The 19,740-nt window shown below is 45.7% G+C and overlaps 1 protein-coding gene across 1 annotated transcript in view; it reads right to left on the reverse strand.

Annotated features, from left to right (window-relative positions):
- The window catches only part of LOC124775865, a 748,131-nt gene that overhangs the window by 329,442 nt on the left and 398,949 nt on the right, over positions 1 to 19,740 (reverse strand). Inside the window, exons 7-9 of the mRNA XM_047250699.1 lie at positions 15,659 to 15,832; positions 4,330 to 4,422; positions 4,200 to 4,263 (exon numbers count right to left, since the gene is read on the reverse strand). Of these exons, the coding sequence (XP_047106655.1) occupies positions 4,200 to 4,263; positions 4,330 to 4,422; positions 15,659 to 15,832 (331 nt within the window). The remainder of the gene's footprint in view (positions 1 to 4,199; positions 4,264 to 4,329; positions 4,423 to 15,658; positions 15,833 to 19,740) is intronic.

Below are 19,740 nucleotides of genomic sequence, written 5' to 3' on the forward strand. Positions count from 1 at the left end.
TCATAAAGGACCTACTCGGAATATTCAGACATCAGACTTGGAGGGAAATGTGGTTGGCATTGTGGAAGCGACCGCCGTGTCACTACCAGGCAGTTGGCCCGCCAGTACAGGGTAAGCCAAAACTGTTACTGCCCTTATCACTTACAGCGTATGCAGGGCATACAGATTTTCCACATGAAGAGCAGTTTTGTCACTGATTTCTTCTCTAGGCAACCAAGATCCCAGGATTTGTGTCATTCATCCCATTCACACATGGGGCCACCTTTACGCGGAGTGGTATCTTCAACTTTCGTAACAGTCATCTGTGGGATAGTACGCAGAACCCCCAGGTATGGTGACAGCGAATCATCACAACCGGTGCGGCTGGGATGTGTGGGCCGGGATAATTGGAGAGTGTATTTTGTGAGCAGTCTTTCTTCCACGTCGCCTAACAGGCCGGTACTATCGACGTTTCTTGCTGGTAACTTTGTTGGTTGGTTCTGAGCACTATGCGACTTAGCTTCTCAGGTCATCAGTCGCCAGACTGTAGCGCCTAGAACCGCACGGCCACTCCGGCCGGCTGGTAACTTTGTCTCCCCTGCTAAAAGCAGTACCATTGATGATTCGAAGAGTTATGTGGCTGCTACATGATAGTGCTCGAGCCCACTTCGCCATTAAAGTCCTGGAACATCTCAATCGTGTCTTACCTCGTCGATGGATCGACATGTTGCACGGCCTGCTCGTTTCAACGTGCGCGATTCCTGGTTATGGGGCCATCTCAAAAGCATCGTGTATGCAGAGGTTATTCCAGATGTGGAGACACTGGAGTTGCGTATTCATACTGCTATTGACACTATTCAGATGCAGCCTGGCCGACGTGAACGTGTGAGAGCATGCTATGGCACGTACACGAACGTGTTGAGGCACATGGACATCATTTTCAACACATACTGTAACTGTGACTGCATGTTAGAGCGCTTATTAGACCGCAGTTTTTGTAACAATGTATGATTGAATAAATTGTCTCTAGCATGGAAACCACACGTATTTCAGGACATAAGTTCGTTAGATATTTTTTGTTCCGTATCATCTCATCGATCAATCCCTGGAGTTTGTACACGGTGGAAAAAAATCGCTCTGTATTGTTACATTGTATTAAGCTTACCCACTATGAATGTTGAAGCACACGTTAATGATAATTAACTGAATATAAATAAAGATAACTGAGATAGTCTCTTGTGTAATAATTGTTATTATCATAAACTAGATTTCGAGCCTTTTCAGATTAGTCGTCCGATAGAACATTCAGAAGTTATCTATATATGTTCTCGCGTGAAGCTGGGTACTGGCTTCCGGCAGTATGGCTGTTATTGTTGATATCCTACCTCGCAGCTTCCATTTTCAGTATCTAATGGCCACTGTACCAGTCACTATTCATTATAAACCTTTCGCGTCGCCACACATTCACCAGTGTCTAACATTGTTATGTGACGTACTGCACGTGTAAGTGATTTATAACGAATTTCAGTAGCGAATGTTATAATGCCTACCTTCTTGAAGCGGCACTAATGACTGCGGTTGAACATCACATATTTTTCACGCTGCTAGCTATTGTGTAATCCCCTCCAAATGAAAACATCACTGTATGAGGCATTATTTAGTAGAAACAAATAATGCAAAATACACACTAAGAAAAAAAAGCGACGCATACGAACGAATTTTCCGAATGGGACGGAAATTGGTAGATGCGACGGGCATCTACAGACAAACAAATGTTTACAATTTCGGAAAAATTGATGATTTATTCATTAGAAAGGACGTCTCAAATTGAGCAAGCGAGTAACGCGTTGGTCTTCCTCTGGCCCTTATGCAAGGAGTTATTCGGATTGGCATTGACACATAAATTTTGGTTGCCCTTCTGAGGGACATTGTACCAAATTCTGTCCACAGGCATGATAGATCGCCAAAGTCCCAAGATGGTTGGAGGGCCCTCCCCATAATGTTCCAAACGTTCTCGATTGAGGAGAGATACAGCTACCTTGCTGACCAAAGTAGGATTTGGCAAGCACGAAGACGAGCAGTTGAAGCTCTCGACGTGTTCGGGCGGGAATTATCTTCCTTAAGTATAAGGTCAGGATTGCTTGCCATGAAGGGCAACAAAACCGGTTGTAGAATATCGTCGACATACCGCTGTGCCTTAAGGGTGCTGTGCATGACAAACAAAGCGGTCTTGCTATGAGAAGAAATGGTACACGAGACCATCATTTCTGTTTGTGAGGCTTTGTGGCAAGCGAGAAACAGGTTGGTATCTCACCGCTGTCCAGGACGTCTCCAGACACCTCTTCGCCGATCGCCGGGGCTCACTTCGACGAGGGACTCATCTCTGAAGAAAGTTCTTCTCCAGAGATTCCAGGCCGTAGACACACACAGACAGCGTTGGAATACTATCCTGACTGTCACCCGCCATAAGGACCGACAACGAGGGACGATGGTCAGGGGTTGCCATTTCGTTTCGTAGCAGGACATCTTTGGTTGTCATCCACAGCATCCTTATAGCACATTGGTACGTCGTGCTCTGAACTGATGCACCAGTGAAAATATTGGTGGGTCAGATCAGTCCAGATGACATTTCAGTCACCTAATCCCCGTGGTCGAGTTCTGGTCATATGACCATGAATCCGAGGCAAAGGTGCAGAGCACTCATTGGAGACAATATGATTAACTACCACCAAGAAAGGCGAAGAGGCGACCGTTATCGAGGAACGGAATGTTGAGAGTTTTTCTGGGAATTCCTTCACGTGGTGCTAAAAGACTACGGCAAGACGAAACATCACTGCAGGCGGGCCAAGAGGGAAGTTTTTCTCCACGACAAGAAGCAGTGGAAACTATCTGAGCAACCACCACTGAGAAGGCGAACACACAAAAATCATCAGGCAAGGTGTTTTCTGGGCAAGTTGTTTCGTTGGAACTTTCATGGCTTAATGCTAACAGATTATGCTCGTAAGGAACAAACTGTCTGTACTGCCGAAATATCCTGACAACATTACGAGAGGCTCTCAAAACAAAATTTCGTAACAAGCTGTCCAAGGAGGTGTTTTGCACTACGACAATGGGCAATGGAAACAATAAGAACTGAGCGAGGTGGCACAGTGATTAGCACACTGGACTTGGATTCGGGAAGACAATGGTTCAAACCCGCGTCCGGCCATTCTGATTTAGACTACCCGTGATTTCCCTAAATCGCTTCGGGCAAATGCCGGGATGGCTCCTTTCAAAGGGCATGGCCAAATTCCTTCTCTGTCCTTCCCTAATTCAATGGGATCGATAACCGCGCTGTTTGTTCCCCTCCCCAAAGACAACCAACCAACCAACAACCAAACAATTAGATTCATCACTCTGAGAAAGTGATCGTCAGGCAAGGTGATTTGAGGGTTTTTTTGGACTACCATGGTCTGGTGCTAAGAAATTTTCCTCTTAAGTGGCAATTCTCACAGTAGTGTACCACCGAAATTAACTGACAAAGCTGTAAAACGCTGTCAAGACGAAGTGACATGGCAAGCTGTACTGTGGTGTGACTTTGCTGCACAACATAGTCACAGCTCAACCGTGTAGGACATAGTCACATGCCGTTTCTTTTGTCTATCAAATACTGAATCTGCCCGTCACCTACTGACTTCTTTCTTCTTACTCGGATCGGGAAGCCATTGCATAGCAGGTATTTCCAGAATGTCGACAAGATGATTTTCGAGGTGGAATGTGTCGTGAACATTCCTGATGGACACTCATACAACCAAAGAAGTGGAACGTTTCCTGAACGGCCCTGGTGGAGGCTTTTACAACTAAGGTGGTCGAACACTTCCTGAATGGCCCAGATGGAGACTCCTACACCCAACGGGATGGAACGTTCCCTAAACAACCCAGATAGAGACTTCTAAAACCATGGAGGTGGAATATTTCCTGAACTGCCCAGATGGTGATTTCTCCAACCAAGGTCTGCGCCAAGTTATCCATTGTTGGGGAAAATGTGTCACTGAAGGGTGATTTGTAGAGAAGGACTAGCATTATCACCAAATCTTGGTTGAGGCTTTAAAACCTTTATGACTGTGCCTGGTATTTGAGAAGTGGGATGTGATGGAGCGCCACCAACCTGCTGTTGTTGCTGCTGCTGGTCGTGGTGGTGATGGTGATGGTGGTGCGCGGGCAGCGGCAGCAGCGTGGCGGGCCGCGGCGACATGAGCGGGCTGGACTTGAGCGACACGCTGCGCCGGCCCGTGTCCGGCGTCGCGGCGGCGCCTGCCCCCGCCGCCCCCACCGCCACTGCTGCCCCCGGCCGCAGCAGAGAGTCAGCACCTTGGCTCTCCAGCGACAGCGAGCGCTGCCGTGGCGTCGGGCCGGGCGGAGGCGGGGGGCCCACGGTGCTCCCCAGGCGGCGGCGTCGGGCACCTGCGCAACAGTGCCGGGGTCAACAAGTCCACCAAAGGAATCTGCTTAGAGGCCAGTTACTGGCTGCATACCTGGGTAGCGAGTTCGTCTGTGAGCAGTAACTACACTTCCAGTTGCAAATATCACGAAACTATCATCACTAATGCAATGTGCAGTTACACTGGCCACCAATTGGAACCTTCTTTTCTGCATCTGGTTTCTATGTGGTTGGTTTACCTAAATCTAAGATTCTCTGTTGTAAGTAGATTTCTCTACTCCACCATATTTCCGAGATATAATATAACAATATTTTATTTGTAGCAGACTGTCAACATCAATAAACCTAAAGTACAAATACCATAACTGTCTTTCTTTCTTTCTTTCTTCCGCTTACGCCATAGTCCTGCAGCGATCGCAGGGTCGGCGTGGTTAGAACGGATTTGGCAAGGTTAAGTTTAGGGGTGGCCGGATGCCCTTCCTGCCGCCACCCTGTACCCCCAGCGATGGAATCAGTGTACCCCAGCTGTCTGCATGTAGTATATCGTGAAATAGTGTGAACGTGTTTCAAATGTCTGCGACGCGTGTAACTGAGGCGGAACGTGGGGACCAGCCCGGTATTCACCTAGTGGGATGTGGAGAACCGCCTAAAAACCACGTCGAGGCTGTCCGGCACACCGGCCCTCGTCGTTCATCCGCCGGGCGGATTCGATATGGGGCCGGCGCGCCTACTCGAGTCCAGAAAGCGGTGCGTTAGCGCGCTCAGCTACCCTGGCGGGTTACGAATACCATAACATAACACGTAAATTATCCAGACAAAAAGTCATATAAGTACCAATTTTTTTTTTTTTTTTTTGAAGATAGCTTCAAGTTAGATGAGTTAAGTCGTGACACGGATGCTCTTCTTTTTAAGATATCTCACTGTCTCTAAATGAGACTCTGCAGTGATCAATCGTTATTGAACTATTGCAGAGTCCTTGATAGCGATGTTCCATGGTAAGAATATCTTGGTGTAATTTTTCTCCTTAGTGATTGTTAACAGTGCCGAATTTATACGGGAAAAAAATCAAGATGCGAAAGTAATAAATGGTTTTTATTGAAGCCCTAAACCTCATTTTTTTTAGTTGACCCACAGTTCGGTGACAATCTTGCCTAAAAATCCGTGAACAGTGCTTCTAAAAGAAGTACTAGGACGTAACCTGATATTCGTTTAGCTACAAAGGTTTCATCAACCAACAATTTTCTGACTTGTGGGTCAATAAACACTCCATCTTACAACTTGGCTTCATTGATCTTGGGAAAAAACTCCACATGATTGACAGCTTCACTCTGTTTATCAACAGTCTTACAAAACTATGTATCTATAAGAGGAGCAACAACTTTTACATCGCAGCTGATCATTCATTAATGATCTTTATATCTGGTGTCATCTAGCAGCAGGGCCATGCTCATTTATTACCTTCTAAAGGAATGAAGAGTAATGATGCAAATTTATTATCATTTATATGTTGAATATACAAAGATATAAATAACAAAATTGTCTAAAATTTTAAAATGTCTCGAAAACATTTCGCGGAACTACATTTTTAAGGATACATTTTCATTCTTGTGCCAAAAATACAAAGGGCGCAAAATGATTGTTGGCCAGTATTATAGATAAATGACTGGTATGATCAAATCATTCAAAAAAGTTCTGCGTAGTAGCTATAAATTAACTGAATATCAGAACTTTGAATTAGATCCATTATGAAGTCTGCACATTGTGTCAGGCTGTTTTAATCATCAAGATGCAGAGTACAACTGTACTGCCGTAAAGAGTTTCCGACCTATTATATTGCTAAAGAATTTTCAAAAATCAAAGAAGAAATCGTGGTTACTTCGAGAAGTGATGTACATCAATGATGAGCTCACGCGGACGATTCACTGCCGACTGCCGACTGTACGTAGAATATGTTCTAGAATCTTTGAACGTATTCTGAGTTCAAAGAGATTTCTCGATCAAAATGAAGTTCATGCCAAATGGCATGGATTCCGCAAACAATTGTCATCCTAAATTTAAATCACTCACTTAACGTCCTGAAAGCACTGCGTCAAGGCAGTTATGTACATGCAGTATTTCTTGACTACCTAAAAGCATTTCAATCAGAAACATATCAATGGTTATTAATAGAAGTGCGTCCGCCCCAGTAGCTGAGTGGTCAGCGTGACGGATTGCCGTCCTCTGGGCCCGGGTTCGATTCCCGGCTGGGTCGGAGATTTTCTCCGCTCAGGGACTGGGTGTTGTGTTGTGTTCATCATCATTTCATCCCCATCCGGCGTGCAGGTCGCCCAATGTGGCGCCGAATGTAATAAGACCTGCGATATGGCGGCCGGACCTGCCCCGCGAGGGGCCTCCCGGCCAATGACGCCAAACGCTCATTTCCATTTCCAATAGAAGTGCGACCATGAGAGATACAAAACAATATTTTTTACCGGATTGAGGATTTGTTGGTAGGGTGAATGGAGAATCATCGATAGAAGTCGAAGTAGCTTCAGCTGTGCACTAGGTAACCGTGTTGGGAACTTCGCCATTCACGTCGTGTATTAATTACCAAACTGATGAAATAACCTCGATTTCCAGATGATGCAATGATCTACAATGAAGAACTGGCTGAAAGAAAGTGTATACATTTATAAATCTTAGTACATTATCAAGTGGTGACTTGTTTTAAACGTCCATAAATATGGACTTTCACACTTTACAAGAGGGAAAAAAAAATAGTATACTCAACATCAAGAGCTACAATTGAAATCAACTCATACAAATACCTGAGGGATTAAAAATGGAGTGTGTGAAGTCGTTAAACATAGATGGCACCTCCGAAACGGCACCAAGAAGGCGCTGACCCGCGCCAATGGAAAAAGCTGGCAGCGCCCCACGCCCAGGAAGACAGAATTCAGCGCGCTCTGTCAGCGCTGATTTAACCAGCCGGCAACCGCTGGTCGGTCCAGGTTGGTCGCAGATTTTGAGAGCCTCAGTACTGAGTAATAAGAAGACGTTACCTAGCTTGCGTTCTGCGAGTATTAATAGCGAGCTATGAAATTGCACGTAGGGGGCACAAGAAGGTGATCTTCTTTTCTGTTTCGAAATAAAGTGTTCATTTAACCTTCAAATGTTCTGTATAGATGATTCTGGATTCCTGCCATCGGCCATCCTAACTTCTCGACTTCCTTGTTTATCACGTTACTGACTCCCACAGTAGCCAACACATGTGGAGACGAGGATTCCAGAACCTATGCAACCTACACTGTGGGTCGCTACTTCACAACGCGTCAGTAACATTTCTCTCTCTTCTTTCAGAGGCACATGCTCCTAATCGTGTTCTTTCTTTTGCCTTACTTCTACTTACAATTTGTTGTGGAGCTCCTCTCATTAAACTGGCCTCTAAGCCGCCTCCATACCACCTGCGCCTACGCCTGCCGGTTGCTGCTAGCTTTGATCTAATGCAGTTCATTCACTTTCAGAGCCAACAAATGTTGCAGTAGGTGACGGCAGTTCTGCAGCTCATTAATGCATAAGACACTGCTGCATCGACTTCGCCACAACAGCCAGCCACATCCACGGCACCGCCTCTATGTATTCCACCGTTCTGAGCTTTCTATTAACAACAAGAGGCATGAAACGAGTACTGAGATCAGTTCGATGCACATTGTGCTACAATCAAGTGCAAGGCACTGAGAAACTTTCTTACCTCTTGTCAAAGGCCGGCACAGATGTTTACCAACTTGCTTAGGAGCTATTTCCAACTAGTAGGCCGGAGCTGCTAGTTTTTAAAGATTTTGTTTCCGGCCTCTCTTAGTATTACGAGGAGTAGGTAGAGGTTGCTGCAGTTACAAGTTCTTTTGACTGTGGGGAAAACTGGAACAGACATACCGTCAGTGTGTCACTGAACTTCATGGTTTGACGCGGAGTTGCAAGTGAACTTAAATTGTGGCAAGACAGTGGTGTTACTGCTCCTGTCGAGGCTAGTCAATGGGATTCTTCCTTAGTAATCTTGCCAAATCCTTCTGGAAGACTTCTTCTTTAAGTTGACTTTAAATCCACTGTGAATCGCCAAACAATAATTGATACATATCCGTTGGCTCGCCCTGAGGAATTAATGGACAGGCTTGGTGCAGGCCACTATTTAAAATGAAACTGACTTACGCTATGCACATTTGCAAATTCCCCCAGACGAGGAGCCACAGAAAGCGTTTGTGGTGAACACATACTTAGGGCTGGTGAAATTCTTGCGGGTACTCTTTAGCAGTGCTGCTCGTCTGCCATGTTCCAACGCTGTGTAGAACAGCTTAATGCAAAATGTTCCATTCAGTTGGTTTGTTTGTTGGTAGGTTTGTAGGGTAAAGGTACTATACTTCATGGTCATGAGTCCCTCCATTCTGTTCAAATTCGTTGGACGATACTGTGGTGTCAGGACGTACACCACAATAACATATCGATAACAATCGTACGCTTTTTGAAGTACTTTCAGCTGTAGGTTTGAAGTACGCCGAGACAAATGTGGCTTTTTCAGAGTGAAACCCATTCTCAGGCCATGATATTAATAGTCAAGCTGCACATCCCCTTCAATCACATTAGCTGGCTACCAGGGATCTCTCTGCTCTGCTGGAACGTGACAGAATTTCAGTCAGTTCTCAGGAAGTTGAAATATTATATCCGGTTTACACCCAACGCAGCCAAGATCGCGGCTCCGTTGCATCGTTTGCGCCGAAGGAATGTGAATTTTGTTTGGACGAAATAGTGTCAGGATGCGTTACAGAAGCTTAAAAATCCCTTGTTGAATGACAGATGCCTTGTCGTTTCGATCTCGCTAAGGCTGTGGTTTTGGCAGTGGGCGCTTCTTCGTACGGAATCGGAGCTGTGCTCTCGCACAGATATGGTTCACAGGACAGGCCGATTACTCTCGCTTTCGTTTTACCTAGTGATGGATCATAAGCCACTTCAGTCTTTGTTTCATCTGTCCAAACCTGTTCCGCCACGCTCGGCTCAGAAGCTGCGACGCTGGGTTTAGATATTATAAAAGTATCAGTACGAATTGGAGCACAGCACTGTGTGGTAGTGAAACATGGACTGTGGCAAAACCGGAACAGAAGAGAATCTAAGCATTTGAGATGTGGTGCTACAGATGAATGCTGAAAATTGAGTGGAGTGAAAAGGTAAAGAATGAGAAGATTCTGCGAGAATCGGAAAGGAAAAGGAATATGTAGAAAACACTGACAAGGAGAAGGAACAGGATGATAGTGCATCTGTTAAGAAATCAGGGAATGACCTTCATGGTACTAGAGGGGGCTGTAGAGGGAAAAAACTGCAGAGGAAGACAGAGACTGGAGCAAATCCAGCAAATAATTGAGGACACAGGTTGCAAATGTTACCCTGAGGTGAAGAGATTTGCGCAGCAGAGGAATTCTGGGCGGGCCGCATCAAACTAGTAAGAAAACTGATGACTCACACATTGGACAGATGGCTCCACAGTGTCACGGTTGTGCTGACAATCTATTGGTCTCTTTTGGAACATTCCTTGGCTTATTGTTGTGGACTCTTTTAGTAAATATTCGTTTGCAATGCCCATGAACTCCACTACGTCGCGTAGTACTATTCAGGGTTTGTAATCTATTTTTTTGCTTGGAAGGTTTGCCTAAAGTGTTGGTTACACACAACGGACCACAGTTTGCGGCACGGGAGTTTGAATAGTTTTGTGCAGCCAATAGTAGCAGTGCTCCGTATCATCCTCAGTCGAACGGGGACGGTGAACGATGTGTGCTTATGTTGAAGCAACACATGAACAAACTACGTGCCTCCCAAACACGGGAGAAAGCTCTGCTGCTCTTCTTGGCAACATACCGCTCCTAGCTCTGCGACGATCCGTCGCCGGCGGCGCTTCTAGACGGCCTGCGCCACCGCACGCTGCTCCAGTTGCTGCAACCATCGCAGCGCACGGCGCCTCCCACGCTCCGCAAGTATCGCTATGCGCCTAATGAGTCTGTTCTTTTCAGAGTTTTTGATCGTACCAGGTGCTAGGAAAGAGAACCGATTGTTCGAAAACTTTTCGCTTACGTGTACTGGAATCAAAGTTCTGCTGAGTTTCTGCGCCGCCATCAGAACTAGATTGTGCTCGTCGACTGCGAGATACATCCACAGATTTTCTGTCCCCAGATTCGCATCTTACTGGGATCGTCACCCACTCTGTTTTTCGTCGGACCGGCTCTGGAAGAGGGTGGACGCCCTATCCGGGGTTTTCCGATCGGCGTTCCCCTCGGAGAGCTGGGCGGATGTCGGAGCGCGAGTGGCGGCTCGGCGTGGGTCCCAGTTGCGACTACCGGCTCCTCAAGCCCCCCACCCAGCTTCCTGCCCCTCTCCCCCCTCCCCGCCGCTCAGTTGTCTTAAGATGATGGCTCCCTAAGCAACAACGGTGCGGCATTTTTTTCAACGCTGATTTAACCAGCCGCCCATCGCTGGTCAGACCAGTTCGGTCGCAGACTTCGACAGCATCAGTACTAAGAAATAGGAGGAAAGTTAATCATGGTCCATAGTAGGCTGCAGTGTCATGTTCATTTAATCGTACGATTACTTAATTTCGACTAATCACCATTGTCAATCACATTTGTAACATCTGTATTTCATGTCAGTTTCAAATACCTCTTAACTACAAGTAATTCTTTTCTTTCTTTCTTTTGCTACCGCCTTTATCCCGCATTGTGCGCAGGGTCGGCAAGGTTAAGGACGGAATTGGCACGGTTAATTTGTAGGGGTTGCTGGATGCCCTTCCTGCCGCCACTCCATGCTCCCGGGAGGAAATTAGTGTACCCCAGCTGTCTACACCTAGTGTAAATCGTGAAATAGTGTGAATGTGTTACAAATATCTGCGAGTCATGTAACTGAGGCGGGACGTGGGGACCAGCCCTGTATTCACCTAGTAGGATGTGGAAAACCGCCTAAAAACCACATCAAGGCTTGCCGGCACACCGGCCGTCGTCGTTAACCCGCCGGGCGGATTCGATCTGGGGCCGGCGCGCCTACCCGAGTCCCGGAAGCAGCGCGTTAACGCTCTCGGCTATCCTGGCAGGTCTTTTAACTACAACTAATAAGTAGCCATATCCCGTCATTTTACGAAAGGATCCACACTACGCTGACACCTCTTAAGAATGTAATCTGAACTTGTTGCTCGTAATTAAGAGTGATTTGAAAATGGCGTGAAATACAGTTGTTACAAATGTGCTTGATAGCTAATCACACGATTAAATAAACATCGCATTGTAACGTACTACGGACCATGTTTACGCTTATTAAGCATCTGGAGGCTGTGGATCCTCACAAATACAAAGTTTTAAGGAAGACGTTACTTAGTCTGCGTTGTGCGAGTAGCAATAGCAAGTAATGAAATTGCATTTAAGAGGCACAAGAAGATAAGTTATTTTTCTGTTTAGAAATAAAGTGTTCATTTAATCTTCAAGTGTTTTGTATAGATGATTTTGGATCGCAACTTGTCTCCTTCCTGGGAAAAGGAAGACAGTATGCAAGAGAGATTCCTTACAAAACACTCGTTCTACTCACCTCAGAATATTTCTCAAGTTTGAGACGATTGCCAAATAGGACTAACATGAGCTATAGAGCGCAATCGAAGAAGGGCAGCATTAGTGGTGATTGGTTTGTTTCATCCACGGGAGGGCTTCAGTTAGGTGGAAGTCAGATGATGAGAATCACGGCGAAAAATCCTACTTATATTCGAGAGAAATTGGTAAGTGAGGAATTTAAATATAATACAAAATAAAACAATAAATTAAACAGTATTTTCCATAGTAACGACGAAGACTTATTACAGAGTGCATAAAGGCATTTTGGAAAACCACTCCTCTAACACTCCATGAGTGAACAGAACAAGAAGAAACCTTCATACGTGGTAAAATGCATAGAACGCTGTCCCATGCACAATACAATTGTCTACAGAGTACAAATGTCATTTCTGGCTCGTGTTTAGCTTCTTCAGTCTGGAGGAGAGACCTATCGTTTAAACTACAAGGACCAGAGCAGATATCGCTTCCTCAGTAGACTATCACAAACAGTACAAATGAGCCTAGATGCTTATAAACTATAATTCAGTCAGTTACCTATTAGCACTAAGAGACCATGTATGTTTATGAATATATATTTTTCTGTATACGTTTTGCTGTCTTGGAGCCACTGTATGTGGCGTGGCTCCTTAAAACATATTCATTACTGTTTGTGGTATTTCACCAAAATTTCCGTATGGCGAGTTTTATTGATGTATCACTTGTGCATGCATTTGGATCTCCACCAATAATAAGATCGACCTGCAGAGGTACTACTGAGTATACTGGTTATGAAGTCATGCAGTGTAGGACACCATTCAGGAGGAGTACTTATACGTTAGTAACGTTACTATCGGTTTCTGTATGAAAATACTGTATAATCACCAGCTTGGGGAGTGCGCCATTTACTTCCCACATTCAAGACATGCTGAGGATGGATAAACTGTGTACAGTGGCGATGACGATTCACTGACGGCTGTAGCTATCCGCTGTAGGTAGTGTGTAGGCTATACCTAACTATCGAAGTAGTTCCACGACATGCTGTGTAGGTGAAGCTATAAGTAACACCCTCAGCCGTGTGCTTGTCTTTTATTATTTAATTACTACCGGTTTTGGTGGTCCATTTCACAATAATCAAGCCTATCTTTGGCAGATACTGGTCACACAATGAACAAGAATCATCATCATAAAATGACCAGAAACCACTTGGGTCCACAGTGAATCTGATGCAGTTCATCAACACAATCCCAACAGTTCAGTTGAAGGGCTGCATCAGATTCACCACACAAGTTCTGTGGACGCTGATGGTTTCTGATCATTTTATAGTGATAATTCCTGTTCATTACTTGACCACCATATGCTGTAGAGAGCCTGAAGGTGGTGGAGGGGACCACCCAAACCGGTCACAGTCACGAAATGGAAAACAAACACAGAGCTGACGGTATTTCTTATAACTTCATGTAAATTTGTCGGCTGTTGTCTCAGTGCCTACCTTAAAAAAAAAAAATTGCCACATGCCTTGTATGTCGAGACATAATGTTCAGTAGCGAATTAGCGAAACGGCCATTGTGATGAGTCAGAGCCAGTAGTACCTGACACCTGTAGATAGTGCGTCCACAGCATGCAGGTAACAAAGCCGTTGGTGTGCAGTAGCGACACGTCATAGTGATGACCCACTGACACCAGTACTTTCCTTACAATTTTAGATAGTGCATCTGTCCCACAACTCAATTGATATCTGCACCCAAGATATGCTGCACACGCATATATGTAGGAACACACTCGCTGGCAGCAGTGGGCGATGAGACTGAAAGCACAGTGGGAGGGTCAAGGAGCAGTGCACAGTTGAGATACAGCTATGGCAATGACTCACAGCAGCAGTACCTTCCACTTGTCGTAGTATCTCACTACTGAAGTAATGTCTGCTTTCAATACGTGCTGAGATTATGGAGGTACTGTGTGATGACTCGCAAGTGGCACTAGGTGAGACGATGGCGAGACCGTTAGAAAGTTCAGTATGTAGTATATATAGTGATGTTGTTGTTGTGGTCTTCAGTCCAGAGACTGGTTTCATGCAGCTCTCCATGCTAGGTTCTTCATCTCCCAGTACCTACTGTACCCTACATCCTTCTCAATCTGTTTAGTGTATTCCTCTCTTATTCTCCCTCTACGATTTTTACCCTCCACGCTGCCCTCCAGTACTAAACTGGTGATCCCTTGATGCCTCAGAATAAGCCCTACCAACCGATCCCTTCTTCTAGTCAAGTTGTGCCACAAACTCCCCTTCTCCCCAATTCTATTTAATACCTCCTCATTAGTTATGTGATCTACCCACCTAATCTTCAGCATTCTTCTGTAGTACCACATTTCGAAAGCTTCTATTCTCTTCCTGTCTAAACTATTAATCGTCCCCGTTTCGCTTCCATACAGGGCTACACTCCATACAATTACTTTCAGAAAAGACTTCCTGACACTTAAATCTGTACTCGATGTTAACAAATTTCTCTTCTTCAGAAACGCTTTCCTTGCCATTGCCAGTCTACATTTTATATCCTCTCTACTTCGACCATCATCAGTTATTTTGCTCCCCAAACAGCAAAATTTATTTACTACTTTAAGCTTCTCATTTCCGAATCTAATTCCCGCAGCATCACCTGATTTAATTCGACTACATTCCATTATTCTCGTTTTGCTTTTGTTGGTGTTCATCTTATATCCTCCTTTCCGCCATGTCCATTCCGTTCAGCTGCTCTTCCAAATCCTTTGCTGTCTGACAGAATTACAACGTCATCGACGAAACCTCAAAGTTTTTGAAACTTCCTGACAGATTAAAACTGTGTGCCGGGCCGACACTCGAACTCGGGACCTTCGCCTACCTTCCAAACTTTACAAAAGCTCTCCTTCGAACCTTGCAGGACTAGCACTCCTGAAATAAAGGATATTGCGGAGACATGGCTTAGCCACAGCCTGGGAGATGTTTCCAGAATGAGATTATCACTCTGCAGCGGAGTGTGCGCTGATATGAAACTTCCTGGCAGATTAAAACTGTGCTAGTTCTGCAAGGTTCGCAGGAGAGCTTCTGTAAAGTTTGGAAGGTAGGAGACGAGGTACTGGCAGAAGTAAAGCTGTGAGGACGGGGCGTGAGTCGTGCTTGGGTAGCTCAGTTGGGAGAGCACTTGCCTGTGAAAGGGAAAGGTCCCGAGTTCGAGTCTCGGCCCGGCACACAGTTTTAATCTGCCAGGAAGTTTCATATCAGCGCACACTCCGCTGCAGGGTGAAAATCTCATTCTCAAAGTTTTTATTTCTTCTTCATGGATTTTAATTCCAACTCCGAATTTTTCTTTTGTTTCCTTTACTGCTTGCTCAATATACAGATTGAATAACATCGGGGAGAGGCTACAACCCTGTCTCACTCCCTTCCCAACCACAGCTTCCCTTTCATGCCCCTTGACTCTTATAACTGCCATCTGGTTTCTGTACAAATTGTAAATAGCCTTTCGCTCCCTGTATTTTACCCCTGGCACCTTCAGAATTTGAAATGAATATGTAGCGATATGGCCTTAGTAGTGTCTCACTGTCAGCCTTACTTCCCAGTTGTCGATACTTGGACAAAAATGACCCCCTACTGACGATATATCCGCTTCCAAAATACGCTGTGTATATGATGACTCACCGGCGGCCGTGGGCGAGGTGACGGCGAGAGCGGAGGGAGGGTCAGCAGGGCTGGTGGTGATGGCGGGCAGCTGGTAGTGCGGCGGCGACAGCGACGCTGGGGAGCCCGCCCAGGGCGTGCCGCGTCGCTGGCCGGACAGCGGCGGCGGCGCCAGCGTCAGCGGCGACGAGGGGCCTGCGGGCAACACGGCTCAGCCTGCGGTCTGAAGTCCGCAGCACAGTAGCGCTGTGACTGCGCTGAACTTCACATAAAAGTACAGTAACAATCTCAGAACAAAATAGTTGTAAGTTACCGGGAAAAGCTGGTAATATACACTGAAGAGCGAAAGAAACTGGTACACCTGCCTAGTATCGTGTAGGAACCTCGCGACCATGCAGAAGCGCCGCATCACGACGTGGCATGGACTCGACTAATGTCTGAAGCAGTGCTGGAGGGAACTGACATAGTGAATCCCGCAGCCGGCCGGAGTGGCCGAGCGGATCTAGGCGCAACAGTCTGGACCCGCCCAACCGCTACGGTCGCCGGTTCGAATCCTGCCTCGGGCATCGATGTGTATGATGTACTTAGGTTAGTTAGGTTTAAGTAGTTCTTAGTTCTAGGGGACTGATGACTTCAGAAGTTAAGTCCCATAGTGCTCAGAGACATTTGAACCATTTTGAATCCTACAGCGCTGTCCATAAATCGGCAAGAGTACGAGCGGGTGGAGATCTCTTCTGAACAGCACGTTGCAAGGCATGGCAGATATGCTCAATAATGTTCATGTCTGGGGAGTTTGGTGACCAGCGAAAGTGTTTAAACTCAGAAGAGTTTCCCTGGAGCCACTCTGTATCAATTTTGGACGTGTGGGGTGTCGGATTTTCCTGCTGGAATTGCCCAAGCCTGTCGGAATGGACAATGGACATAAATGGATGCATGTGATCAGATAGTATGCTTACGTACGTGTCACCTGTCGTAGTCATATCTAGACGTATCAGGGGTCCCGTATCACTCAAACTGCATACGCTCCACACCATTACACAGCCTCAACCAGTTTGAACAGTCCCCTGCTGACATGCAGGGTCCATGGATTCATGAGGTGGTCTCCATATCTGTATACGTCCGTCCGCTCGATAGAATATGAAACCAGACTCGTCCGACCAGGCAACATGTTTCAAGTCATCAACTGTCCAATGCCGGTGTTGATGGGACCAGGCGAGGCGAAAAACTTTGTATCGAGCAGTCATCAAGGGTAACGAGTGGCTCTTCGGCTCCGAAAGCCCATATTGGTGATGTTTCGTGAATGATTCGCACGCTGACACTTGTTGATGGCCCAGCACTGAAATCTGCAGAAATTTGCGGAAGGGTTGCACTTCTGTCACGTTGAACGATTATCGCCAGTCGTCGTTGGTCTCGCTCTTACAGGATCTTCTTCCGGCCGCAGCGATGTCGGAGGTTTGATGTTTTGCCGGATTCCTGATGTTGACGGTACACTCGCGAAATACTCGTACGGGAAAATCCTCACTTCATCGCTGCCTCGGAGATGCTGTGTCCTATCGCTCGTGAACCGACTATGGCACCACGTTCAAACTTACTTCAATCTTGATCACTTGCCATTATAACAGCAGTAACCGATCTAACAACTGCGCTAGACACTTGTTCTCTTATGTTGTGTGTCTTCTGCGTATTTACATATCTCTGTATTTTAGTACGTATACCTATACCAGTTTCTTTGCTTCTTCAGTGTATGCTTGAACGACGAAGAAAGAATAAGGGTGGAAGACCAAGAAGGCGGTGAAAACATGAATGTAATCAATGTGAATGATCGACTACTGTTTGTTAGGGCAATAATTTACAGGGGGCATTCAAAAAATAATGCAACGTTTTTCTGAAGGCCCAGTTGGTTTTACTCACAATTTCAATACACCATATTACAACCCACTGTTCTGGCTACAAAACTCTGTTTTTCAACATGATCTCCACTGCACGCGACGACCACCTTCCCCCACGTCCTCGAAGGGCGTGTTGTATACCCTCATGGTACATTCTACTGGTCGACGGTGGAGCCAAGGTGTTGCTGCATCAATAACTTCCGCATCATCGATGTACTGTTTCCCGCAGAGAGCATCCTTCATTGCACCAAACAGACGGACGTCATAAGGTGTGAAATCCGGACTGTAGAGTGGATGAGGAAGAACAGTGCAATGAAATTTTGTGAGCTCTTCTCGAGTGCGCAGACTTGTTGCAGGCCTTGCGTTGCCATGCAGAAAAAATAAGCTAACTTGCATTTTTGTGGCGAGTAACACGCTGTAGCCGTTTCTTCAAAATACTGAGGGTAGCACAATACACTCGAATGTTCATCTTCGGACAGTGCCGGAGGACATAAACAGAATAAGCCCTTCAGAGTCCCAGAAGACAGTCGCCATGACTACATCGGCGGAGGGTGCGGCTTTGAAGTTTTTCTTCGGAAGACATGCCGTTTTGTTTGCGGCTGGAATCGATCAACCCATGTTTCAGCTCCTCTGACGATGTTCGACGGAAAACTGTTACGTGGTGAAGAACCCAGTGGGCAGACACTTTTGAGTACACCGACAGGTGGGCGAATGTGTCAGCACTAGCAGCAAAAGCGTCTAGTTGTGCAGTGAGGAATCTGATTGTGATCCATAGATCACTTCAAACAAAATGTACACACGTTCCAACATTGCAGCAGTCAAATCTTTGTGCACACAGGAGATCCGACAGGTTTGTGCTGTCTTGTTGCGACGATGACAAACGCCTCGCTCAATGACTCACCTAGCTTTTGCTCCCTGCCAAGTGTTCGTAGACGTCCTACACGCTCCGCCATATCTGCAATACTCTGGTTTCCAGCCAAAAGAAACTCAGCGACAGCTCTCTGCTGGGTACGCACCTCCGTTACAGACGCCATTATGAAGACTACGTTTAGAGCCGCCTACTACCGGAACTTAATGAAACTGAAAGGGTACAGTACCGCCGGACATTGAAAATAGGTACAACATACTTCATTATTTTTGTCAGAACAACACTTTTTTTGTAAAATAACTCAATTTCAATTAATACAGCGAAGCCGGATACCAGTGTGGGAAAGAATGACAATTTATTTATTTAATTGATCACATGTGCACTCCCACAAAGTAAATCCCGACATCCAGTTTGGTGAGATCTGTGAAATGAATGAATGTATGGTCGTCCGCTAACCACAGATGGTGAATGTGAGTATATGATCATCTTTGAGACGATCCTTTGGCCACCTTTGGTGGGACCAGAGAGATGAAATTTACCTGAGCTTTGAGCGCCTGAAATGTAGCTGACCAATACGGTAGCATGGTCTTCCCCCACCTCGACAGAGGTGCGAGATGACCTGGAGAACGGCCGTTTTTCAGCACTCTGCCGCTGGATCTTGTGCTGTTAAGACCTGTTTTAGTTGTGCTCCGTAATGACGAAAGAGTGGAGACATGGTATGCATGTGGAATATTTAAGAGTAGTTTGAAATATTAATTTCTCTATTTCAGGAACTTTTGTGGGGAGAATTAAATGTCAGGCAGGTAATATTAATGGGATTGTAGTAATCTTCGGAAGTGACCAACAGTCACAATGAAACCACGTGTAGCAATAAGTTGAAATACTTCCGTGTCTTAAGTTAAGCTGAATTACTAGCGTGTGTACAATAAGTTGAAATATATAAGAAATAGCTTGTGTACCATAAGTTGAAATATTTAAGAAATGGCGTGTGCAGGACTTGAAATTAGAGACGAGTACTTCCACGTGGTGAGTACTGTGTGAGTCTCAAACTGTGTATGAGACAAAAGATAAAGAGAAGTACTCGTCCATGGTACCAGTTGAGGACTCGCGTGTGTGATGAATACGTTCTTAATATTACTTTGCGTGATATGATTCCGTGTGACGCTAGATTCAAACTCTGAGAGAGAAGCAAGGTGAGTCGGCCGTCTATCCAGCAACGCCACTTGGCTTGCATTGCACAGGAAGACGTGCATATAGAGTTCATAGTAGGAAAGTGGAATTATGAAGTGGGGCAGTGTCGTGTGAAACTGGGATAAATATTAATTGAAGTGGGAAAGCTGAAAGAG

Source organism: Schistocerca piceifrons, chromosome 2, assembly GCF_021461385.2.
Source record: "Schistocerca piceifrons isolate TAMUIC-IGC-003096 chromosome 2, iqSchPice1.1, whole genome shotgun sequence".
Taxonomy (NCBI): domain Eukaryota; kingdom Metazoa; phylum Arthropoda; class Insecta; order Orthoptera; family Acrididae; genus Schistocerca; species Schistocerca piceifrons.